This window comes from Prinia subflava, chromosome 4 (assembly GCF_021018805.1).
Source record: "Prinia subflava isolate CZ2003 ecotype Zambia chromosome 4, Cam_Psub_1.2, whole genome shotgun sequence".
Lineage (NCBI taxonomy): Eukaryota > Metazoa > Chordata > Aves > Passeriformes > Cisticolidae > Prinia > Prinia subflava.
In genome coordinates this window covers 60,156,584-60,178,656 of record NC_086250.1, presented here as the reverse complement: position 1 = coordinate 60,178,656, position 22,073 = coordinate 60,156,584, and the positions used below count along the sequence as shown (strand labels likewise).

Here is a 22,073-nt window from a genome sequence, read left to right as displayed (position 1 = left end):
TAAAGAGGGGTAAAGCATTGGAACGCTGCCCAGGGAAGTGATTGAGTCCCTATCCCTGTAAGTGTTTAAAGGATGAATGGATGTGGGACACTGTGATATATTTAGTATGTATGGTGGTATTAGGTCAAAGGTTGGACTTGAGGATCTTGGAGGTCTTTTCCAACCTTAATGACTCTATGATTCTTTAGGTAACTGGTCTTATATAATTTTGATTACTGAAAAATGCCAATAATACTCATAATTCTGGCATATCCATATATCTCTGGCAAATAATTCTTAGGATGTACTATTTTGTGGTTCACCTCTGACCATAATGTCATTCTTATTTGGAGCTGGAGGAAGTTTTTTCAGTATCTGTGACATTTTCAAAGCTGAGGCAAAATCAGTTTCAATGTTGGGTGACTTTTAGTTTAAGAACTGTATATGTGACAAAAAAGCTCTAGAATTTATCATTAAAAGCTTTGCATTAAGGTTGAATTATTAAGTAGGAAAAAAATTCTATATGCCAAAAGTTATAATTGACTAATCATGAGTTACCTTTTCTATTATGAATTTTTAGACCTTTTTATTCAGGACTAGGCCTTATTTTTTACAAGCACTAAATATGTCCCATAAATTTGAATGAGAAAGGAGGTCCTCAGTTGTGTGGAGGTTGAGGTGGCAAGTGGTTGAATTGTGCAAGAGAGGAAGAAAATTTCAGGGGCATTTCTTTTAATTTCACACTTCTCATACAGGGCTCTTTAATCAAAACACAACATGACTGAGGGATCATTTGCAAAGGCATTATTTATACGAGCAGTTGGAATTGTCTATTTATAGACTGGTTGCAATCACATCCAACAACTGGGTTTCTTAGTGCATTTATCCTATGTGGTGATGCCAGCAGGAACTCTGTATTTACTTCCCCATGCTGCCATTTTTAATGAATACTTCTTTTCAATGAAACTTCTCTATTTTTCTTCCCGGTGTTGGTTTCATGACTGCAAAGTTAAAACTAGCACCGTCCCTCCTTCCTGAGGTAAAATCAACACACTTTAATGACTGGGTTGTGAAACTGCACATTGATGCAGGTGGGTAGAGCATACGTAAGTGGCTTAATGGAAAGGAATAATATAACCCTGGGCTGGCTGGATTAATGGAAGCAATTTGTTACCAGCCATCAGGGATGTGCATGTACACCTTTTCTAACAGCCAAATGTTTAGCATCATAACTTTTTATTTTGTGTTCTGCACAAAATGAACTAAGAGTGGCATGACCTCATGTTGTCCTCTTATTTTTTGGGGAGGATTGTGTCCATTGAAGACTTACATTTCCGTTTTCCAGTTGAGTCATTGATCCTTTATTTGGTATAGACACAAGCATGTATTAGGAACTGTCTGTTGTATCCCTTTACCCTCTAACAGAGATACTGGGGAGGACAGATGCACCAGCAAGAGGGAGCAGTCTTTGTCTCTGGTAGATCTGCCCTTCCCTGTGACCCATAGGCTACCCATGTTCTCCCTACAATTGTTTTACATGGTGTCTCTAATTCTTATAGAGTCATATAGTTATTACCAGGTTTCACCCTTTTGGGTATATTGTATTAAAAACATTTAACTTCGTGAGGGCTTAAAAAATGGTGGGGGCCTTCTGCTATGCCCAGTGAAACCTGTGGCAATCTTTATAGTTTCTTAATGAAGGTTTGACTGATTTTTCAAAAAAAATTAATTTTCAAACGTGAATGTATTTTGCTGAGAAGTTATGAATGGATTTATATGATGAAGAAGATCTTAAAATTTCATCAACAGTTCACTGATTTTTTTTATCTTCCCTCTTACACTGAGCCTTTTCTTAGGTTTTTAGTGGTGACAGCATAATAAGAAACACTTTATTTTGAACTGTTCTTGAAAAAGAATAAAAGAAAATACGAAAAGCCTGTTTCTTACTAGGTGTGTTACAGTAGGAATTCATGTCTGTTTTAGATAGTTTTGTTATCATCAATAAATTATTGTGTTTTTCTGGGGGCAATACTCCATGTGACTATTGACAGTGTCTCTAAACATCCTCCTCCTTGCTGCAGATCACACATTATTTTCCCTTGGCAGTGCCTGCAGGGACTCGATACCTGCTCCTCCCTCATCCTTGCAGAGGGGAGGGGGTTACAGCACAAGCTGTAACAAGCTCAGAGAGGTGTTGAATCCTGCAGCCACTCTGCAGAGATGAAGCACTTTCTGCTTAGGCAGATTTTCTTCTGCATAATGAATCCCATTCTTTTTATTTAAAGCAGAAATGTCTTTATAATTTATGTCTATTGCTGTGTAACTTGAGAGGTTTGAATTCTATCTTTGATCGATATTTTTATTTTTAAGAGAACTATTTTTATTGCTTAGAAAGTGATGCATTCCTGATGAATGCTCTATTTGCTGTTCTCTTAAGCGTAGCAAGGGGAGGGATCAGGTGCCCGTGTTGCACAGGAGTGGGGAAAGCCAAGGTTCAGGTGTCCGAGGTTTCAGTGACCCTCTTGGTCACTGCCAGGGGCAAGCATCACTCTGCACCTCTGGGACAAAACTGATGTGGTTCTTAAGATGACTTTTCAAGAAAGTGTCTTTTTCCAGACTTGTCATGATTAAGATGAGACCAGTGGAGCCCATAGAGCTCCAAGTCTTGTGACATGGATGAAGTTTCTGTGTTGATACTTTGTAGTGCCAGCTTTACCAGATCTACTCCAAGATATTAGGCATATGTCAGCTTTCAGTTTTGGGCCCCTCTCTCTCAGGGTTATTGTTTCCCTGAGATTCTCCTTGGGGTTGGTGTTCCCCAAGGTAATAAGGGTCTCCCAAGGTTGCTGTTCCCTAGGAGTTTCCCCTGGGTTGCTGTTCCCAGAGGTAATAAGGTTTTCAGTCTTCTCTTTGCCCTAAGTGTTACACACCAGAGGTAGAGACGACAAACTGAGTCCGCCGGTGCACATTTCCAAGGTTGTTTATTCTTCATTATCTCAGTCCTTTTTCAACTCTGCCAGGCACTTCCCTGGCAGGGTACCTTATCTTAGTTCTTTCTCAGCTCTGCAAGGTGTCTCCGCAGAGCAGGACACGCGGCAGACTGGGGCAGATCAGAGAGCCCCGTACCTTATGTACAGTCCCCTGACCCAACCACTGTCCGAGACGTATTTTTTATTTACAAAATTTTACCAATACCTATTACCTATACTAACATGTCAGTTCTACTCTAAACCAATCTCTAAAACCCAACTCAGCACAAGATGGGGGACGAGAACAAGAACAAGGAAGACAGGGGCCACTCCCCAATTCCTCCATCTTGTCTCTTCAGCCCCATATGCTAAGAATCCTAATTTCTATATTTATATTCTATAATAAACCATCCACTACTTATTTCAAATTCTTAGGATTTGTGATTCTTCCTGCATGTGAGTGTTCACTCCCATGGACAGGGATCAGAGGCAGTGTCCTCCTGGGACCTGTGTGGGTCTAACTGACCCCCCTGTACAGATCCCAGACCCCCCTGTCCGGTCTCCAAACCCTCCAGGGTGGCCAGAGGGATGTTCTAGACTCCGACACCTCTCTACTCCAGGTGCTGGAGTGTGTCCAGAGAAGGGCAGTGGAGCTGGGGAAGGGTCTGGACCACAAGTCCTGTAAGGGAGGAGCAGCTGAGGGAGCTGGGGGTGTTCAGCCTGGAGAAAAGCAGGCTCAGGGGAGACCTCATCGGTCTCTACAGCTTCCTGAAAGAAGGGAGTAGCCAGGATGGGATCAGCCTCTTCTCCCAGGCAGCTAGCAACAAGAAAAGAGGACATAGCCCCAGGCTGTGTCAGCAGAGGTTTTGTTTGGACATCAGGAGGAGTTTCTTCACAGAATGGGTTATTAAACACTGGAATGGGCTGCTCAGGGAGGTGGTGGAGTCACCATCCCTGGAGATGTTCCAGAAAAGAGTGAACATGGAACTTGGTGCCATGGTCTAGTTGACGAGGTGGTGACCAGTCAGAGGTTAGACTTGATGATCTCAGAAGTCTTTCCAACCTAACAGTTTCTGTGAAAATAGTTTCAAATGAGGTAGACAGAAGAAGAATGGGGTTTTTTTTACCGTAAAACAGTGATGAACTCTGGCCCCTCTAATATTGGGGGCATTGGGATATAAACACCAATAGCATGCTCAGAGCTACAATCAATAGCATTTTTGTCTTTTATGCATCTGGTTCTTTGCAGTTCCTGGAGCTTTTTCATATTTTAATGATCATTCTTCTGTATATCCCATTATTATCCAGACTTTTCAGTTTCTTCATATCATTGATTTCTCTTTGTGCATGTCTAAGATGGAAAATGTTCACCAGACTTGAATGATCTATACACTGGCTTGTGTGTAGTGTGCAGCTTTGAGAGCTTCAACTAGTTGTAAATAACTTTCCCTTTGCTTTACAGGTTGGCCCACTGAAAGGCTCCCGAGAGTATAAAAACCCACGCTGATTCATAAGTGTTTACACTAAGTGTAGTACCTTCAAATTCATTTGTCACAGTATTCCAAGTGTGGCACTGTTTATTTTCAACACTTGTAGCTTTCAATTTTTATTGCTTTTTATTGTTTCCTATTTCTTTATAATTAGAATAGCTTTATTTAGCATACCAGCAGTGGGTACTTCAGCAGTCTGATTCATTCAACTCACGGTGGTTCATTCAACCAGAATATTTTTGTTATCTCCTAGCTGTGCTGTTATCTTGGTAACTTTTACACTGAATGATTATTTTGTCATTAAACCTGAAATTTCTAGAAGTCTTGAGGGAACTGTATACAAATTAAATCAAGAAGTTCTTTAGCATTGCTGCTTACACATGGAGTACAATTTCCTTGGGGTTCTTTCATCTTTCTCTATGGCCTTCATTATTCCCTCTAAGTTTGATCTCTAAAAGAACATTCTTTTACAAATAATTGTTTTGGCTGAAGAAGCTAGATGCCACTTTGTCTTACACTAAGGGTTTATTTATTCTTTGATAATTAACAGAAAATTGTTGCTGAAAAGCAGCTGTAGGTACTTTGTTTTCTGGGAGAAAAGAGCTGTAAGCCAGAATTCTAACACCTGGCAAAGTGAGATGTTAACTCTTTAATTTGTGCTGTAATTCTAGGAGCTTTAGTGAAAAGTGGTTACCTGGGATACAGGACTTCTTAGGATATTGGTTTCAGTAAATTTGAAGTGTTTGGCTCAGGTTAAGATCTTCAGCATTTTGCCCTTTCAAATTTAACAGAATTGTAGCTTACAGAGGGAAAATATGGTATTATCTGTTCTCTCATGAAGTAAAAATAGAAATAAAAATATTTCCTCCCTTCATTCAGTAAGAATAATTTCATGTGTATATTGTTTTCCTGAAAGAGTGGATCTCCTTTGCATGCACAGCACACTTTCAAGAGGAAAGCAAGTTAGAAGCACGTATTTTATGTTTAGTTTTCAAAATGGCAAGAGCACTTTTTTCAGAGGTTTTCTGATACGGATTCAATTGCTAAGAAATTTGCTGTATTTGCACTTATGAGCTTTTTGCTGTTGTCTTACAGTTTCATTTTCCATTGAAATGATGTGAGGTCGTGGTTGTGTAGGGGAATGCAAGAGCTGGTCCCAGCAGAGATCCTGTGTATTAAGGCAAGAGACTGGGAGATGAGGTTTGTGTAAAACAAGGAAGTGAGCAGAAAATGGAGAATACTGGAACAGGCACTGGAATACAGCAGCAAAGTATTTGTGGAGATGTGCTCAGCCTTTTTCCAAATGATGTGATGTAACTATTAAAAACTTGTTGCAGAAGTCAGGAGGTCATTAATGCAATTTAGTTATTTCTTCTTTATGGGAAAAAAGCTCAGTCTTTCTTGATCAGAATCCTTGAGAAGGATGCTTTTGTCATCACAGTAATTTAGGTATGGAATAAACTGGGAAGTCCAAACCTACTGTCTTGTCATTCTGATGCTGTCTGAGGTCAAACTGTCACATGTTCATCAGTGAACCCCTCCTGCACACATATGTTAAGTTCCCAGGGTTCTTTCTTCACGTGCAGAGTGGTTTTAAGTAAATAGTGAGAAAATGGGGTTAAGTGATGGTGACCAGCATAAAGAGTAATGCACCTTGGAGCATCCTATGTGTGCTGGTGACCCCTCACCCAGCCATTCTGCATCCTCTTATAATAGTATAAAACAAGAAGGAGTGAAACAGCACTGTGGAATTCTGTGAGATCCATAGATAGAAGAAGAAATAAAACTGGTTTCACAATATGCAGGAAAAAGATAGATGTGTTTGTGTGTTTACTCATTTAGTCTTTTGAATACAGTAGTATTTAGTTCATAATGGTGCCAAATGTGTATGTGTGGGAGGGGTGGAGGGTGTTTAGAAAGCTGAAAATAAAAAATGTCCTTTTTTTTTTTAAGTCCTCAGAGTGCACTGCCTGCGTTTACCATTGACTAAGGACTTCCTGAGAAATATTAGTCTCAAGCAGTGACAGGTCATTAGCTGAATGAGGGGAGGCTTGGTGTTTTTTTTCTCTTAGAAAAAGATTGGTTCCGTGAGACCTCAATACCTTTTTTCTCATTCTGAGTGGTAAGTAGCCATGAAGTTACAGACAACTTCTATTATTAAAATATAAGTGTGGTAATCTGTGTTTTCAGGGTGATTATTGTCCCCGTTCTTGCACAGATAATATTTGTAGCCTGTCTTTTGGCTTGTTATGGTTGTCTGCACCACTGCAGATGCAGGAGAGCAGGTACTGATTGCTATGTGGGACTTGCTTTTTTACCTTGGTGCGTAGTTACCAGTCTTATTTCATTACAGCACTTTATATTTTGACTATGAAAAAGTAAAACAGCATATATATCATATCATAGTTTTGATTTGTCTTCTGAACTTCCTTTGGCTATTTGAAAAGAATCCTGTCAGCAAAATGTCTTGAATTTATTTTTTGGAATTGTTGAGAAAACAGATGTTCAAAATCAACCATTTCAAAACTTGGCAGAAATATTTTCCCTGATGTTTTTTGTCTACCTGTCTTCCTGTTATATCTGGAACCTGTTTAGTAAGTTTGGTTTATTATATTTCTTATAGAGGATTATGTGAACATGACTTACCCATTCCACCAAAGCCAACATACCTAAAGTCAGCATGCTAAAATTCCAGGAGACAAGCTCCATTAGCTTATTCTCTCATTTCATTTTGCCTAGCAGCCTGGGCCCAGGAGGAATGAGGAGCATCTCATTACTTTGAAACCTAGAATGTAGGGCATTTCTGGAAAATGGGAAAGGTGGGTTTAAGCTTCCTTCCCTTGGTCCCATAGGGTGAAAACCAGAGGGAACTTGCTATAGCAACCATTCTTTCAAAAGGATGATTCCGCTTCTTTTTTAGGTGCCTATTCTCAGCTTGCTGTTTTGAATCCCATATGACTGCATGGTTTTCTGTGAAGCCTGTTTGAGATTGAGTTTTGCACTCCCTTAGCTGCCCAGACCAAATCTTCACTGTATGTGGGATCACAGGCTTTGACACGTGCCTCTGAAGAACTCTTGAATTTATGACTCAGACATTATTCCAAAGGTTCATAGGCATGTTCTAGATTTGGAATTATGTGTACCTTCTCCATTTTGCTGGGTGACAGATTGTACTATATACCATACTATCATACTGTAATGCCTGCTATTGGCAGGTTTTTCACCTTATCTTGATCAAATCAGTTTAATCCTTTGCCAGGACACTGAGACAAGCTTGTCAGAGTCAATAGTTTTGGCTTTGTCTCTACGCTACTTTACAGCCACTCTTCACATGAGTCTTGGAGCTCACCTTCTGTTGTCTCCCCTCAGTATAATATTTTTCTGCTTTCTTGAATCTTTTAATATCTCTAAGTGTCCAGTCATCAGTGATTATTTTCTTTGTCACTCCTAACCATTTCCTTCCCCTGACTACATCCTTTCTATAGCTATGAAGTTCTTGTTTTAGTCTTTAAACATTAGCACATAAAATAGCCATAAGTATGTGGTTTCATAGAACAACCACCACCTTTTTGTGTCTTTAGTCTTTGTAACTCTTTGCAGATCCTTGACACAGATTTTCTTATGTATTTTCACTCCTGTCTTGATGGTGCTGTCTACAGAGCAGGTTCTTTTCCCTTCTTAAATATGTTATCTGTGAGGTCTTGCCACTCTCCCAGACAGTTTTTGTTTTTAACCCTATTTAAATGGGCTAACAAAATGGGCAAAGATTAGGTTGCATTGTTCAGAATACGTTTTTTTAACAGCTGCATTTTATATTTGCTCACATTGTATGTAAGAGATGACTTTTCTAGCAGGAAAATAATTTATTCTCTCTGATATCATCCTAATGCTGACTTTTCAGTAAGGAAAAAATATCTGTGATTGATGTACTGGGTGATCCCATCACATGGTTTGATATGAAGTACTAAATATGGCAGGAAGAGCTTGGTGGAGTTCTGTTTCTATTCTGTAGTATTAGCAAGTATAAAGTTGAAATGTATGCAAAGAGCTCTGTGTCTGCTCAGACTTTGTCAAATATTTATGCATATTTTATATATATCCCAAATAACACTCTGTAGCACTGTGAACTGCTGGACTTGCATGAGAATGGGAACAGAAGGTTACACAAGTCAACATCAGAGTACAGTATGTTGCTATATGTTGTGCTTCTCCTTATGCTGTAGTGGGAAAGCTTACGGAGTAAGTACTATAGTGCATGGTACATATTGGCAAACTCTTCTAGTGGAGGTACATCCTGCTTTTGTGATGATTTTCTTGTTTAATAACTACCTGCAGTGTTCTGGACACTGTAATGTGTGTTTGTGCTGGTTTTCACTGGCCAAGCAGATGAAACCAAGCATTTCCCGAGACACCAAGAAAAACTGTCTCCTACCATGAGGCAGAAGCCTATGTTGTTTGTTTGTTTTTTTAACTCCATCATGATAAATTGCACAATTATTGGAAGAACTGAAATAGGACTAAAAAGAGGATTAAGTACTGTGGAAGTCCTTAGGGAAATTCTCTTAAAACTCCTTTCTGGTGCCCTATTTAAAGATAGGGAATTCTTTCAGCTCCTTGTGCTGATTTTTGAATAGTTTCAGTGAAGGAGTCTGCTTAGTGATTCAAACCCCTCTGACTTCAGGGAGCAGTGTGCATCTTTGACCCAGTGAGTGTGCTAGCTGTGATCCAGAGTGCCTTGAAGCAGAGGAAGGTACTATGGTCTAACAAATCACCATTTTACATACTAGGTAATGTTAGATAACCTTGTGCAAAGGTGTCTGCACATGAATAACTCAACTGGGATAAAGTTATCCAAAAATGTCTTTTGAGGGGTTTCTTCAAATGGGCTTTCATAGTGATCAGTAAAATCTTAGTGGAACTTCTGCTTCACTGCAAGAATTTTGAAATATGAATAAACCCCTTGTGGACTTTTAAAGAGAATACTTGGGAGGTTTTATGACTCACTATTGGCATGGACCTCATTCAAGATGCTACACGTTATATTAGATACTTCATGTTTTTCAGAAATGCTTGAGGAAATAGCTTGTAGTTCATCACATTAGAAATAGCACTGGTAGCAGATGGCCAAGAGAAAATGCGTAGAAAAGTTGATTGTGTGACTTCGATTTCTTGCAAGCATGTAGTGCAGGCTGAGCAAGGTCTTCCAGCTCTGGCAAAATGAAGGTTTTGCCATTGAGCTGTGTAGCTGAGCACAACCCTGATATTTTGGTAGGTGATTGTGACTATGAAGGCAGTGTTTGGAAAACTGCAGTGTGAGCACAGACAGCAAGAGTAGGTAACTGTCCTTCACGAGCAGCTGATCCTCAAACAGACTGTCTTGGCAGTGCTCCCAAGACTCTGATTCAGTCAGTTCCTGCCTAATGAACTGAAGACCACCTTCCTGATAATTAAGAAGAAACAAGCTGCCTGGATTTTATCCAGCTTTAGATTTTTATGCTGACATTCTGAGCACTTAGTTATTTATGCTAGGTAGTTGACTGCTCAAAAGTTGTTATCCTCTAAATCATGTGGATTGGAAGGGAAATTTCTTTGTTATTGGTTTGTTGCATATGAGGAGATCTCTACAATATGCATGTCTCTCTGATTGCCAGACCGTTTTTTCTGAGTATACATACTTTTATTCCAGTTTGGATAGCATCTCTAATGTAAATATTCTATATCTAAAAGAGTAATAACACAGAATTGCAAGGTATCAGGCATTCTGTGTATTCACCTAATTATGCCTAGATGAAATTTCAGTTTAGTGACCTCCTCAGGAGTAGGCACTTCACAGACTTCTTTTTGACACTATCATGGGAAGTGAGAGCCCCAGCGATCATGCTTTGTTCCAAATTAGTTTATATTCAAAACTTTTTGAAATAGTTCCAGGCTTTGGCACAAATGGTGGGTCTTAGCAGCAGAGCCAGTTGGCATTGCCTTATATCCTGTGTGGAACTCAGATAAATTTTATCTGTCTCATTTCATTTTACACTCAGACAGATGAGAGAGTTGAGCAACCTTTCTCTGGGCTGTTCTTCAGTCCTTATGTTTACTTACAGCTCTTCAGTTGTGTCTTCCATGTGGAAGATCTTTGCAGTCAAAACCAGGAAGACAGAAATAATATGATACTTGATAGTTGTGAGCATTTGAGACCACAGCCAGTTATTTCTCACTGCTACCACCCCCAAAGGGTTCCTTTTGTTTGAATAAAATCTACTTATGGAATTAGAGTTTTGGGTTGTACGGCTGTCTTTCTAATTCTTCCTGTAGTGGTAGGAACTGGTGAGATGTCAGAAAATAGATTTCCATGTCAGAAACTTTGGAGGTCCAGTAGTATTTGTCTAGTCCAGTTTAGAACTACCACCTGCTCTGCAAGGAGTCTCTGTGTACCATATTTCTCATTCAAGAGATGTAAATCCTGACAAAACAGGAAAAATCTCACACTGTCATTAAGTCACCTTAGCAATTTTCATAGAGTTAAACTGGGAAGTGATGTTTTTACTGTATGAGGGAATGGGCATAGCTGCCATAGATAAGGATGTTTATAGGGATGTATGACATGCTGGGGTAGCTACAGCAGCTGGAGATGGTCTTCATGCTCCAGCCAGAGACTCTTGCTGGCAAAACTGTGGTCTTGATTTGAATGGGATGAAAAAGTATTTTCACAGCTCTTCTTCTTTTGAAAAATTCTTTCTAATACAATTTATGACTTGGGGGTTCTGTAGTTTGGAAAGAGTACACACATATTGATTGGTTTTCCTGCCATGTTTTGAGTAAAATTATTCATTTTGTTTCGGGGTACATTATTCAGTGATTATATATGAATTTTCACTGATTTCTTTATTGATAGCTTCGTTTCCTGATGCGTCAAGGGAATGAGAGAGCATGACTAACATGTTTTCTGATCTTACAATTGCCAACTCTATGTTAATTTTCATTTTAGAATTCATTCATGGCTGAAGTGACTGTACTGCTGATTTTGAATATAAAGCATATTTACCAGGTGAAAACTAGAAAATTCGCTAAACTTGGAGTGATGAGTTAGAAATTATCAAAGGTTACCTCTGTCTTGCTGACAAAGGAATCCATCTAGAGTAGTGCACAGATTTCAGTGCATGTGTATTTTCATAATACACTGTCTTTAGGCAGTTCATTCTTCCTACAAATACTTTGTGTTGATGTGTTTGGGTTTGTTGGTGTTTGTGTCCACCATGGGGAGCTATATCTGAAACATAACCCTCAGCTGGAAAAAATGGAAACAAAAAAACCCTTTTACTTAGTTGAGCTTAGCAACCAGTGGAGAAATATGTACAGTGTTTGTACCACTATTTTTTAATGCCATAATTATGTATGGGATGAAATATATCCCTAAGAATAGTGGTAGTACTGCTTGTTGAGCAATTGCATTCATCAGTGGCACACACTAAAACATGGCAGGGCATCTGAGCATGGTAAAGCAGCATGTTCTGAGTACTGTTGGGATGTGGAATGAGCTAAAGAGGTAAAAAAATAAAATATTGAACACTATGAATGTTGCAGGCACCAGCAGTGTGCAGTCATTCAGAAAAATTTGTGTCTGTGGTGCTGGTCATTAGCCATGGTCATGGTGCCATAGGCAAAAGAGATGGGGAGCACAGACTGTCTCCTTGAACACATGAAATGAATCCAGGTGTGCCATTGCACGAGCAGCCTGTCATCATCCTCAGATGATGAATTCCTTTGTTTTCCAGGAAATACATTATAAATGGAAAAGTGGGGGAACCAGTCTTGCAGCTTGTTGTAACTACTAGGACTCATCTCAAAAGGGATAGGATTTGCCTCAACCAACAAACCATCTTTTTAATTAATCTCATTTTAGTCTGAGCATGTATACCAGGTCAGAAGAATCACTTTGTTCAAGTGCCTGTTTCTCTCCATTGACTGTAACTGGAATTCAGATGACTTGTGCAGGTGATGGATGTCTGTGTAAAAGGCATCTGAGTTTTAGATGGTGAGATTCTTGTCTGCCAAACCCCAGTGCTCATGTAATAAAATTCAGTGAACCATAGTAATGTCAGAAACGGTATTTTAAGAACTAAAATAAAATGTATCAAGTTTTTCCATGAGACATCTAGTGGTATGCAGTTAGAAATGAATGTGTTACTGAAATAAACAATAAAGGAAAGGAAAATCCATTGTTAAAACAGCAGATTCACAGCACTGGTATTTTCTTTGTGACCCAAATGAAGGCAAAATAAGTACAGATTTGTAACCAGAACAGTAAGTTTTTCATCATAGATGATAAGAATAAATTCTTTTAGAATTAGGGCCTATGGGCACTAGTCAGGAGAAACTGCAGTTCTTAAATATATTGTCCATAACCACTGATAAATAAAAAATATCTCATGAAGGAACCTGCTGATTGTAGCTACTGAGACTGACTGAAATGCATTTCTAGCAGAGAAGACTGATGTTGTGAGAGACACAAGCTGACCCACAATAAATACCTCAGGAACATGCTCTCTTTCTGGACTGATCCTGCTACTGAAAGGGACTGATAAGGTGATTCAGGATGGATATGCATGAGAGAAATTCAGTTTCTTTTGTGTGTTCTGGAAGACTATTAAATGTTCAGCTAGGCTCTCTGAGACCAGTCAGTTCTGGCATAACAGTATCAAAGCTATCAAATTGAATTCCTGATTTGTTTTAACTCTTTTCACGTAGCAGTAAGGACAGGATGTACCTGTGCTCAGGTTGAAACACTCCCTCCACACACCCAGCAGCACACTGTACTGTAACAGACTTCCACACACATATGTGCACTAGGGCACAGCTGAAAAAAATAGTGATTTACATTATGGTGGGTTATATGGTGCTTATTTGGCATGTTGTTATTGTTGCTCTTTAAATAAAATCCCCTGAAGTTTATTTCTGACAAGATTGTTTTAACTGTAGTACAGTCGTTAGGAACATTTTGTTTATGTAGAATTAAAATATTATAGTTGTTCAGAAGTTTGCGGACTTCCTTTTGTGGGCATTTGTAATTTTTTGGGATCAAATCCAGTTTCCAGTAAACTGGAGAGGAATCTCACTCTGTTCCAGAGGGATTTGTGTCAAATTTCTTTAGGTTTTTGAAGATGCCAAGTTTTATAAAATTGAGATTTTAGTTGAGTGCCTGATACAGTGGGGACCAAGACTTCCTTTGGAACTCTGCTTAATATATGCAATGATATACTTCACCATGAAATCTTTTTAATTGGATGTGGTACTGAGGAGGTTGATGGGTCTGCCTGGTTACTAGTTCATAAAGTTGTTTGTATAATAACATAGGAAGTATGGGGAATAAACAAGAGGACACCAAACCTTAATCCATGAGCAACACTGTGACTGAACTGGCATAGCAAAGACGTGGTGGGAGGACACGGAGGAGGAAGAGGCTGTTGTATGTTTTGGTTCAGATATTTGTGCTGTGACCCAGCTGTAGAGGGAGTTGGACATACAGATGGTCTATGAGTAATAATAATAATAATAATAATAATAATAATAATAATAATAATAATAATACAAGAAAGCTCACGGGCTCTATCGTTATGCAGGCATTGCACAGACCACCAAACAGGTCAGGTAGGTGGGGATTTTTATTGTCAGGGTACAGGTGATGGTGAAAATGAGTGATTTTAATAAACACTCACCTGCTGGAAGCCAATGGAGGAGAATACCAATGTGCTTTGCAATACACTTACGACCAAATTTTTGAGACAGTGGGAAAAATAATCAAAAGGAGAGCTATTATATTTCTTACCAACTATAAGGGAGAAACTGTTAAAGAACTGGGGGAGAAAAGGCAGGTTGAAGGAGAATTACTCCACAATGACAGGACTCACATATTGCAGGAAGGGAAAGAGGTGAAAGAACAACAGGTTTCAAGGGGATGTGAGAGGATAATGGGCATAACCTCTTTGAAAAGGAGTCTGGAGAAAAGAAGTTAAAGAGTTGTTTGTTTCCCAAAGAAAAATTAAAAAGAAAAAAATTGCAAAGTGAGACAGCAGAGGAGAATGACAAAAAGCATAGTAAAGTAAATCTGTCTAAAATATAAGCAGCTCATTTATGTCAAGCACAAGAAGGAACCATGTACAAAATTAAAACTAGTTTGGATTATTTAGAACAAATACAAAGGAATAGCAAAAGATTCAGAGAAAGAAATAAAACCTAAAACACATCAAAGAAACCAAGACCAAAAAATGTGTACAAGAAAAGATTGTGTACAATAAGTACATGAGGAGTAACAGAAATGGTTCTCAAAATATATTTTTGGTAAGAGCATGTTCCAGGAAAGTGTTGCTCTACTGATTAACAGAAGCACATTGGTCTTCGCTAGGGTTATTTTGGGTATATGGAAAACAGCCTAGAACAGAAAAAGGACAAATCAGAGAGTACTTAATGTGTTAGGTGTTCCCAGGTTAGCTGTGCCTCAGATTTGCTATACTTAGAAACTGGAAGAATTTTCTAAATTAGTCTCAGCCCTGTTAGCAGTTACCATTGAGAATCTGAACAAGAAAAATGAGTGTGAAAAAAATTCCTGAGAAACAGAAAAAAACACATCCTTAAAAGGAGGGGGAAGCTATGGATGGAAGAGCACTGTCACAGATTTGCAGATCATTTTTGTTCCTAGAAGAATTACAAACAAATATTCATTTTGTAATTACCTAAAGAAAGTAACAAACAGCAATCAGCAGGGATTTGTTGGAACTATCTAATATCCTGTAACAAGAAATTAAAATTTGTGCATAAAAGAAAAGGAGCAGATGCCCTACATTTTCATTTTAAGAAACTTCTTAATGCTGTCTTACAAGAGTCTCTATAAACAAGCTAGGGATCATCAAGCAGTATTTATATGTACGTTGCCTGGGATATAGTTGCACGACTGGTTGGATAAGGTAAACCTCAAGCAGCTACTGCTGTTTCACTCATGTGTATTCCACAAGAATTTATTTTAGACACTAATATGTTTTTTCAGCAATAACCTGGATTATGTTTTAGAGAATATGCTTCTGAAATTTGCAGTTGTCACAAAGCTGCAAATGAATTGGAAGGAAGCCAGAGAACAGGATTAGAATTGAAAATTATCTTGACATGGCTTTGAAAATAAAGTAATATTTAGCAGGTGTAAGTGTATGGTACTAAACTTGGGCAGAATACCCATAGACAGGCACAGGACAGATGGTTAAGCAGTGGGTTTTGAAAATGATATATGTCATAAATATTACATGAATAGACATAGTCAAGCTGTTGTAAAGAAGGCATGGATAGATGAAAAAGATATATGGCCTGTAAAATGTATGGAGTAATTGATCTGAGTACTCAGCACTCTGCTCACTCCAAATACTGGGACCAGTTTTGAGCATCACATTTCAGCAAAGATATAGTTAATTAGAGGGAATTCAGGGAATGGCAATACAGATAGTTAGGGAGCTGAAAAACAGGACTTGTAAGGAAAAAAAAAAGAAGAACCAGAAACATTTAAAAGAAAAGGGTAGGTAGGAACAAAAAGTTTCCATGTATGCAAAAAAACTCCAACAAAGCACCTTGAGCCAACCAACCACCCATCCAAATAAACACACCCTAAATCACCTTGAACATAAACAGATGAAAGGAATAATCTGATCTCTGCATCCCATGTGGATAGCTTAAATTATAAAAGAAAGAATTAATTTAGACATCAGAAAAAACATTCCTAACTATAAGGTGAGATACTAAGAAAAATTTAGGTGAGAGATTGGTAAGTATATTAGGAGTTTTTCAAAATGTGGAAAGCAAATCCAAAAATGATACAAGTGTAGCCTTGTTTCATCTGCAGTTTGGAGTTGATTTGCTCTGGACCCTCCTAGCACTATGAATGTGTTACACTACTGAGTATTATTGCTGTGCCACACAATGCATTTTCTGTTCTGTAAATCTTGTGAAACACTACTGCAATTTGAATTAAGATTATCCTTTTTCTTTTATTTCAGTGTGTGCAGAAGCTTACAATCCTGATGAGGAAGAGGACGACGCAGAATCTAGGGTACTTCATGCTTAGAGCCAAATACTTGTTCAATTCTCAGGCATTAAATTTAGGAGGAAAAATGTAACCAGCTTTACCTTTCCAAAAACATCCTTATTATAATATACTTTAGTAATCTCTTTGGGTTTGTGTTAAAGGAACATTTAAAAATTCTCTGTAACAGTCACCCATGTAGGACTTGATGTATTATTCTTAATTACCAAACCTGTGGTACATGGTAAAGGAAACATTTTTGTGCAATTGTATTTACCCAGAGAGCACCTGCTACTAAAATCTCTTACTTGGTGTCCTCACAATCTTGCAGTATTTTGCTTTCTCAGAAGACAGAAAAAAGTTAAACTGTAAATTTGCTAAGATTTTCAAGGTACAATGTGACAAATAATGAACTGCTTTTATTTATTTTATTTGTGTCACCTTTTTAAGGGCATTTACTTAGCTTTTAAGATGAAATAGCATGACTTTCAAGAGAAGTTTAATTGTTTATATCTTACCTAATTTTCTGGCTTGTAACACTGTCCAAAACTGTTACCAAAAAACCCACCAAACCTATAATATTACAGCTATACATAGCATAGAAGCATATAAGTTGAAAAACTTGATTGATACTCAGATGAACCAGACACTGGTAATTTAGTGAGTATCTGGCTCACTTAGATAGTGTCAAGGCTGTTGTTTACTCTGTGAAATTTCTGATTTAAATTTAACACAGATACTATTTCCCAAAATATTCTTTAGGAAGTAGTAATGGAAAATGGCTGAATGTAACTGTGGTGCTTTATATAAAACATGCATGCCCCAAATATGATGAGAGAGTAGCAATGTTTATGTAGCAGTAGTGTAGATAAAGGTATCCAGAATGGCTTGCAGAAATTAACTGGATTCCACAGATGTAAATATCTTGTGAGTTTGAATATAGCAGTGTTTCATTTGCTAATGGTATGGTGGTACCATTTTATCATTGAGTGTTTATTCAAATCCTGAAGATTTTGAAATGAGAGAGTTATGAATCATGGCCAAAATATTGTGTAAAATGCTCAGTTGAATTAGCTCAGCCCTTCAGCTAGTGCTACTATATGGTAATCACTCTAAGAGCTTTTGTATTATATCCCTCAGATTATTCACCCCAAAACAGACGATCAAAGAAACAGACTGCAGGAGGCGTGCAAGGACATCCTTCTCTTTAAGAACCTAGACCCGGTAAGAAATTCTTGGTAATGAACAGCATTTACCAGTGCTGCTAAGAATTATTTCTCTTGAGCTCAGGAACAGAAACTTACAGATTTGACTTGGTAACCTCTTAGGTATGCTTTCTTGACCATAAATTCCAGAAATGCCATTTTTTAGAACTGATACATCATATATAGAATTTTTGCTTACCACCATAAGTAATAATATTGAAATACATTATTATGAATCTGTACATTAATAAAAATGGACACATTAACCCTATTAATTATTGTATTTTCTTATATTAAATCTTCCTGTCTATAAACACATCAGTTAACTGTAATGTTTAAGTGTTTTCTATTAGTTACTTTTTAGCATCAAAAGGTGCTGAGTGCTCCATCAAAACAGCAAATTACCCCCAAAGCCCTCAGTTTTAGCCATGGATGTAAAGTGAATTATGAAACAGAGGGAAAGAGAAAGGTACCAGTGACATATTCACATTATTATTTTGCTTAATGTAAATACCATAAAAAAGCTTCAGGTAATTTTCTTCCATGCAGATAATTTCCTTCTGTTTAGTATAAAAACAACTATGAACTTCTAAGAAAGCCTAAATGCACTGAATGAATGATCTGGATCAGACAAGGGTGATAATGCTACCGAAAAAGCACACAGGATTGTTTGAGGGAAAAGGTGCATTTATCAATCAAAACATGCATTCTGAGGCTGGGATGACTCACAGCATCCCAAATGCTTCCTCAAGAGATTTGATTCTGTGCTGTCAAGGGAGAGAGCACGAGAGAAAGAGAAACAGTTATGTAGATTTTAAAGTATGAGAACAGAAAGTTTACATTTTATTCAAGAGGGAGCTAATGGAAGGACCAGCCTGCAGCTCTGTTTGGAAGTCAGGTGCTATTACAGAGAATGCCCAATAACTTGTGCTGCAGGTTTCCAGCTCCTGCTTCTGTCTGCACAAAGACTGAAGCCTGGCCCTGGGTACTGTTCCCTTAGAAGTCCTGAGGAGCAGTGAGCCACAGAGCCCCAGCTTAGCAGAAGCCTGGAGTTATTGTTATGGAAGGGCACCAAGGCTCAGTGTGGGTGCTGATACATGTGCATTCTTGGGGCAGTAGGGATCCTGACACAGAAGGTTTCCTAACTCCCTCGTGCAGTCTGTTTAATATGTAGTTAATCAGCTGTTCCACTATATTTGTTCTAGCTAAAGCCATGCACACATTTACCCTTCTGCTCCTGAATTATTTTTCTGAATAGCTTCAGAGGATCAAAGTTGTATGTGGGCATCTGCTCTGGATATGAAATTGCTTTATTATATACTTTTCTTATTGTTGGTGTGTCCTGGCTTCCACTTGGCTGGATCATCATTACATTAGTCTGCCACGATGGCATTTTGGCAGACCCCTCTTGGTTAAGCTCTGAGCATTTCTCTCTCATGAGCCCTGCAACATGATGGATTATTGTGTGCTGCTAGAACCTGCTGTGATGTTAATAGTGCTTACAGTATCCATCCTGGGGATGGGATCTGCTCTGCATTACAGTGAGAGCTAGATCTTCTGTCTCAATAGTCATCAGCCACTTGGTCTGCAGGATAGGGGTCTGTTGCCTAAATTGTAATATTGTGTAGACACAGAGCATTAAACTGCTCCAGTGTGAGCACTTGATGGACTTTTCCCAAGGATGAATTCTTCCAAGGAATAGTGAGGGATTATTTCCTCTGTTTATGAAGCTCTTCTCAGGACTGTGCTTGCTGTTTTGATACTGATGTTTTGAACTATATTTTTCAATTCTTCTTTTGAATCAGTTACTTGTAATTGCTAATAGTTCCCACAATCTGTTCCAGGTGCTCAGCAGAAGACTTCTCAGCTGAGTTCTCCCTTTGTAGAGGCCTGCAATCCAAAACCTTCAAATGCACTCTGGGGATCTCCCAGTTCTTGTTCACCTGCTTTAGCTCAGATTTTCCAGTGGATTAAGAACACTTCCTCCTGCTTGAAATCCTTTACAGGCAGCATTCTGGAAAGTTGAATAAGATAATTACTGTAAAGGAGTTTTTCATTTCAATAATTTTATTCATAAGAGACACTGGAAAACTACAGAGTTCTGAAGAGAGCAAAGATGTTAAAATGTAGCCTTCTTAAATCTGGCTTGTTCCTTCTGTGGAGCCAGGATCTGTAGTCCCTGAGGAACTTCTCCCACTCCTCCTTTTTGTTCTGCTTCTGAGCAGTGATTCAAGGGCCCTGCCACTGTAGTTGCAGTAATTAAATATTCCTGTGCCAGCTCTCTTCTTCACCTCTGCCTCTCCATGAGAGATGCTGCAGTTTACAGAGTGGTGTATTAGCAAAAACCTTATTCATCTTGAAGAGAGATAGTATCTTCTGCTGCTAAAGCTCAAGTCTCTGGAACAAAAGTCAAGCTATGTATTGATAGCATCTCCTGCTCCCACTGTTGTGTTTTTTTGTTTGTATTTTTTTCCCTTGCACTGAACTTCAGCTTCTTTCTGCTGTAGTTCTGTTTACAAAAGTCACCATTTCAAAGGTCGCTTAGAGGGGAACAGAGGATGTAAAGGGCTTCATGGCTTTTCCCCGATGGCCTTTTAGAGGGTGTCAAATACCATTTTCAAATACAGAATAGCATGTCTTACAGTGTGATCAGAATTGCATTCAGTACGTGATGCTTAGTGAGGTCCACCTTTTTTAAACACTGTATCCCACCCTCACACACTGTATTTTAATTTGAATGGAAGGATAAGATAAGGCTATCACTATAAAGCCAAAGGAGAAATTGCAGTAGTTGGGAGTGACTTACAGTTCTCTGCTCAGCGTGTTAATTAAAGAGGCCATTTGAAATGACAAGAGCCATCACATAAAATTAAAACCCAGCAGAACCATTTGAGTGTAAGGCTAAATGAGAGAGGAGAAAAAGATAACCTTCAGACTTTGAGACAACTTAGGACTTGCTATACACACACAACAATATCTTGAGCCCTCATTTAACTACAGTAGTTTTTTAATATCAGAGAGGTAAATTTGCACATATATATTTATAAATATCAATATTTCACAGATTGTCTGTGATTAAAAATATAATAATGTAAAGAAACACCAGTTCTCATACATTTCCCTGAGCAACTTACTTATGTTTTAAAGGCCAACTCGTAGTCTAAAGTTTGTGAAGTTACTTGAATTTTATGGAAACTTTCTTTAACTTTGTAGATTGGTGAGGATGTGACTGGTCAGTGAATGTGAGTTCAGCAATGTAATCCTTAGGTAACTTCCTTAAATAAAAAATACTTTCAAATAATTGACATTTTAGCAATTTTTTAATTTAATTATTAAAAAATCATTTGCCATCTAGTTGCTGTCACTCAATATCAGTTTTACCTAGTGTGTTACAGTTTTAGAAAAATTACTTCAAGAGAAAAATATGAATTGAAACATACATTTTCAAGAAGATGAGGGAAGGAGGCTTTGCAGATGTACTTGGTTACTTTTTGGAGGACTAGATCAGGAAAGAATCAGGAGACAGGTCTATTCAGATGTTTGTTTGCTTCTTCTCATGCTATATTAGATTAACTCATTTATCTTCTAACACATCTCTTCCTGTTCTTCCCAGGAAAACTTCTTCCTCTTGTTGTTTATTGTCCTTCTCAATTGCCTGTTGCCATAATATCCCTGTTTTGCTCCCAGGATTGTCGTGATGTGCCAGGCTGGTTCCTCTGCCTGCACACACAGATGTTACCAGACCCCCTCCTTCATGCTCCAGGGGCTGGAGGTTACTGCAGTGGGGTCTGAAGCTGCTCTCTTTCCCTTCCACTTTCACTTTGTGTAAGCCAGCAAGGAGAAAACGAGAAGATGACCAAACATCTTCAGCCCTTACAGATGATAAGCCTGAAGTGGCTATCACTGAAATTTCTCTCTGTTCAGCCTAACAACTGCTTTATCACCAGCAGCAGCTCATCAACTGGCCAAGGAAGCCTTCTGCGCTTCCTTTTTACAATATAATTCAGAGTTGTTCTTTTGGTTTTGTCTCTTAAGAGGAAAATGTGCTGGGGTGATTAACAACAGGCTATTTAGTTTGGAAATTATGTCCCATAGGGCAGCAGTTAAAAAACCTGATGAACCTTTTATCAGAGCAAGAGGCTGGCTCAGGGGACTGGTACCATCAAGGCTGAGCCATGCCCTTGCACTTAAAGTCTGAATCCTTTCCTTAGCAAAAAATTCACAAGCAGTGCTAGATCATCTATTGTCTTTCAGAGAAATTTAATATTGGAGAGCTTTGCCCTGCTAATGCTTGAACAGAATATATAAAATAGGTCTTGGCCTTTTTCTAAAAGTAATAAATTATACATATTGTTCACAAATATGCAAGAGCAGT

At 38.4% G+C, this 22,073-nt stretch overlaps 1 protein-coding gene across 1 annotated transcript in view; it reads left to right on the top strand.

The window, feature by feature from the left end:
• PRKAR2B (protein kinase cAMP-dependent type II regulatory subunit beta) overlaps positions 1-22,073 on the top strand; it is a 79,877-nt gene that overhangs the window by 42,568 nt on the left and 15,236 nt on the right. Inside the window, exons 3-4 of the mRNA XM_063396876.1 lie at positions 16,468-16,520; positions 17,634-17,717. Of these exons, the coding sequence (XP_063252946.1) occupies positions 16,468-16,520; positions 17,634-17,717 (137 nt within the window). The remainder of the gene's footprint in view (positions 1-16,467; positions 16,521-17,633; positions 17,718-22,073) is intronic.